General features: G+C 63.8%; 1 protein-coding gene across 1 annotated transcript; it reads right to left on the bottom strand.

The window, feature by feature from the left end:
• Positions 1 to 337: 337 nt before the first annotated feature.
• On the bottom strand, positions 338 to 2,326 carry FOXE3 (forkhead box E3). The gene has a single exon (XM_032247516.1). It carries the CDS (start codon positions 2,070 to 2,072, stop codon positions 1,113 to 1,115), a length of 960 nt encoding a protein of 319 aa, XP_032103407.1. The 5' UTR covers positions 2,073 to 2,326; the 3' UTR covers positions 338 to 1,112.
• Positions 2,327 to 3,000: the final 674 nt, after the last annotated feature.

Raw genomic sequence — 3,000 nt, 5'->3', positions numbered from 1 at the left:
ATAACCCCAGATAGCAGGCAACCCGCTGCCCAGATACAGTCACACAAGTGTGTACACACACATGCCCAGCCCATCTCGTCTCTACCGGGCTGAGATGCAGGAGATGGCATTTGACTAGGCCTACTATGTGCACAGCTATGGCGGAATCACTTCCTTTTTAAAACAAAATTGTGTTAGCCACTAATCCTGCTGGAGAATCACTTCCTAATCCCACTTCATGAACTTCTGATTGATGCCTGATGAGGAGGTTCACCCCACGCGGCAACCCAAGGTCTGAAACAAAGCTCCCCTGGTCTCCCCAGACCTCTCCCGCAAGTCACCAGCCAGCACACCAAGCCCAGAAAAAGGTTTCTTTCTTTTTAATTAAACCAGCTTTAGTTAAAAATAATAACCCAATAAGTCCTAAGTTTTCAGGGGGTTGGGCAGACATAAAGGCCCACTAACTCCCCTTTCAGTCAGGAGCCCTGGTGCTACCTGTCTCTGAAATCTCCAAGAAGCGTCCTCAGGGCGTGAAGAGGGCAGCCGGGAGTGTCTAAGTGGAAGGGAGGCTCTCTCGCAGGAAGAAGCTGAGGGCAGACCGGTAAGTGGAGGTGGGAGGCAAACTTGTGGGGAAATGAAGGGACGCTAGCGAGTAAGTCATGAGCCCAGGAGTCTGACCTCTAACGTGTCGGAAAAACCTGAGGGAAGCTTGATGAAGTACAGTGGGAGGAAGAGGCGGCTTGGGATCGCAGATCTGGCTTCCAAAGGCTTGGAACTCACTAGGAAACCTGGGTGGGGACTCACTGGAGGCGGGGCAGCTCCGGGGCAAAGGACCCACTGACAGCGCTGGGGGAGAGGGGGCCACAAAGCTGGGGGTGCTCACAAGTGGAGGGAGAAGAAATGAGAGGCTCGCAGGTCACAGGGGACGCTTCGGTCCCGTGGTGAGATGGTGGCAGCCTCCCCAGGGATGGGGGACAGAGAAGGATGTAGCAGGAATCTGAGCCCAGGAAGCCAAGACGAGACTCGCGCAGGGTGTGTTCCCAGCTGGGGTGGCGGCCAGAGGTGGGGCGCTCGCGGACGGCGCCGCAGGCCCAGGGGACAGGCGCACAGGTGCCTGCCCGCAGGGCGCAGGCTCACAGGTAGCGCTCCAGCCCCGACGCGAAGCCCGGCTGTCTCAGGTAGGCCTCCCCCGGGCTGAGCGGGCCGAGCGCGGCTGCCGGCCCCGCCAAGGCCAGGAGGGGCTCGGCGGGCAGCGGGCCGGGGCCCGGGCGGGTCGCAGGCAACACCAGGCGGTCGGGGGCCTGCGAGTAGAGCGGCGGGGAGGCGGCGGCCGCGCAGGGCGGGAAGGCTGAGGCGGCGGCGTCGGGCGCAGCGCAGCAGGGCGGTTCGGGGGCGCCCAGTCCCCCCAGCTCGGGCTGCAGGCTGACCAGGCTGTCGACGCTGAACAGGCGCGCGGGCGGCGCGGGGCCCGGGCCGGCAGGGGGCGGCGGCGCCAGCAGCGCGGGGCCGTGCGCGGGCGCGTAGGGCGCGTAGGGGAAGGGGAGCGGCGGCCCAGGCGGCGCGGCCGCGTGCGCCGGCAGCTCGGCGCGCTTGAAGCGCTTGCGGCGCCGCAGGAAGCTGCCGTTGTCGAACATGTCGGCGGCCGCGGGGTCCAGCGTCCAGTAGTTGCCCTTGCCCGGGTTGCCCGGCTCGCGGGGCACCTTGACGAAGCAGTCGTTGAGCGTGAGGTTGTGGCGGATGCTGTTCTGCCACTTGCGCGGGCTGTCGCGGTAGAAAGCGAAGCGCTCGGTGATGAAGCGGTAGATGGCGGCCAGCGTGAGGCGGCGGCCCGGGGCGTGCGCCAGAGCCATGGCGATGAGCGCGATGTACGAGTAGGGCGGCTTCCCGCGCTGCAGGGGCCGCCGCCGCCGCCGCCCCGGGCCCGGCACTGGCGTGGGGGCCGCCTCCCCGCGGCCCGCCGCAGCCTCCTCGGGCTCCCGACCCGGCTCAGCTCCTGCGAGCGGCGACGGCGGCGGCCCCGACGGCGCGACCGCGGGCAGGACGGGGAAGCCCGAGAAAGCGGCGGGCGGATCCATGTCGCTACGCCCCGCCATAGGCTCCGGCAGCCCCTGCCCGCGCGGCTCCGGGACGGCAGGGGCCGCCGAGCCGCTTTATATATGAACACGGCCCTTTCCCTCCCCCCACCACTCCGCACCACCGCGAGGGGAGAGAGCTCAGGCCTTCCCTGCTAGCCAGCACCTCCCCTCTAATTTCCTCTCCCAGCCCCCTTACTCTGTTCACGGTACCTTCCTCCATTTCGCCCCTCCCTCTCTGCCTTTGGATCCGTTTTTCCCAGACCCAGTCACCCCTTCCCCATCTGGGTTAGGTCAGCCCTGGCCCTGGCCCCATCCCACTGTATTGGTCAGCCCCCTTCCCTTTCCACCCCTCCCTCAACCCCCTCTCCTTTGGATCATTCCCAATCACAAATCCACCCATTCACTCTCCCAGCCCCCTCCCCATTTTGCTCCTCCTCACGTCTTCCTCCTGGTCCTTCCATCCCCAGCTGGGACAGAGATGAAGGCCGCCTTGCCAGCCCTCACTGTCCTGATTGGGAGGCGTCAGGCCCACTTGCAGATATTAGGGAACCTGGGCCTAGGTAATGAAGCAGCAGGGCAGGCGAAGCCAGGCCGATTTTGTCTCTGGGAGGATGTTTGGCTGCTCCAGATCAGGGTCACCATCTCGCCTCTCTGCCACCCACCTCCGCCATACCCCTGTCCTGCCCTCCCTCCAGGCCTTGAGATCATTCTTTGAAAAAACAAAATTGTGAAAAGCGGTGCGACCTCTTTAAATCAAGAGCCCACAGGAAGTCCACAACTTGGAGTTGCCCTTCTGGCTGCCTCCTCTCCACACCCCTCCTGTTGGAAAAAACAGCTTCTCTTCACACACAGACACACACACACACACACACACACACACACAGTACAAAATGCAGGCTTCCACAGACTGTGAGTCTTAAGGAGCCACATTTCTGACCCAGAAACA

The sequence above is a fragment of the Sapajus apella genome, unplaced genomic scaffold, assembly GCF_009761245.1.
Source record: "Sapajus apella isolate SASKATOON/1434 unplaced genomic scaffold, GSC_monkey_1.0 scaffold62, whole genome shotgun sequence".
NCBI classification, from domain to species: domain Eukaryota; kingdom Metazoa; phylum Chordata; class Mammalia; order Primates; family Cebidae; genus Sapajus; species Sapajus apella.
The sequence above is the reverse complement of the archived record's forward strand: the minus strand, read 5'-3'. Positions and strand labels throughout refer to the sequence as shown.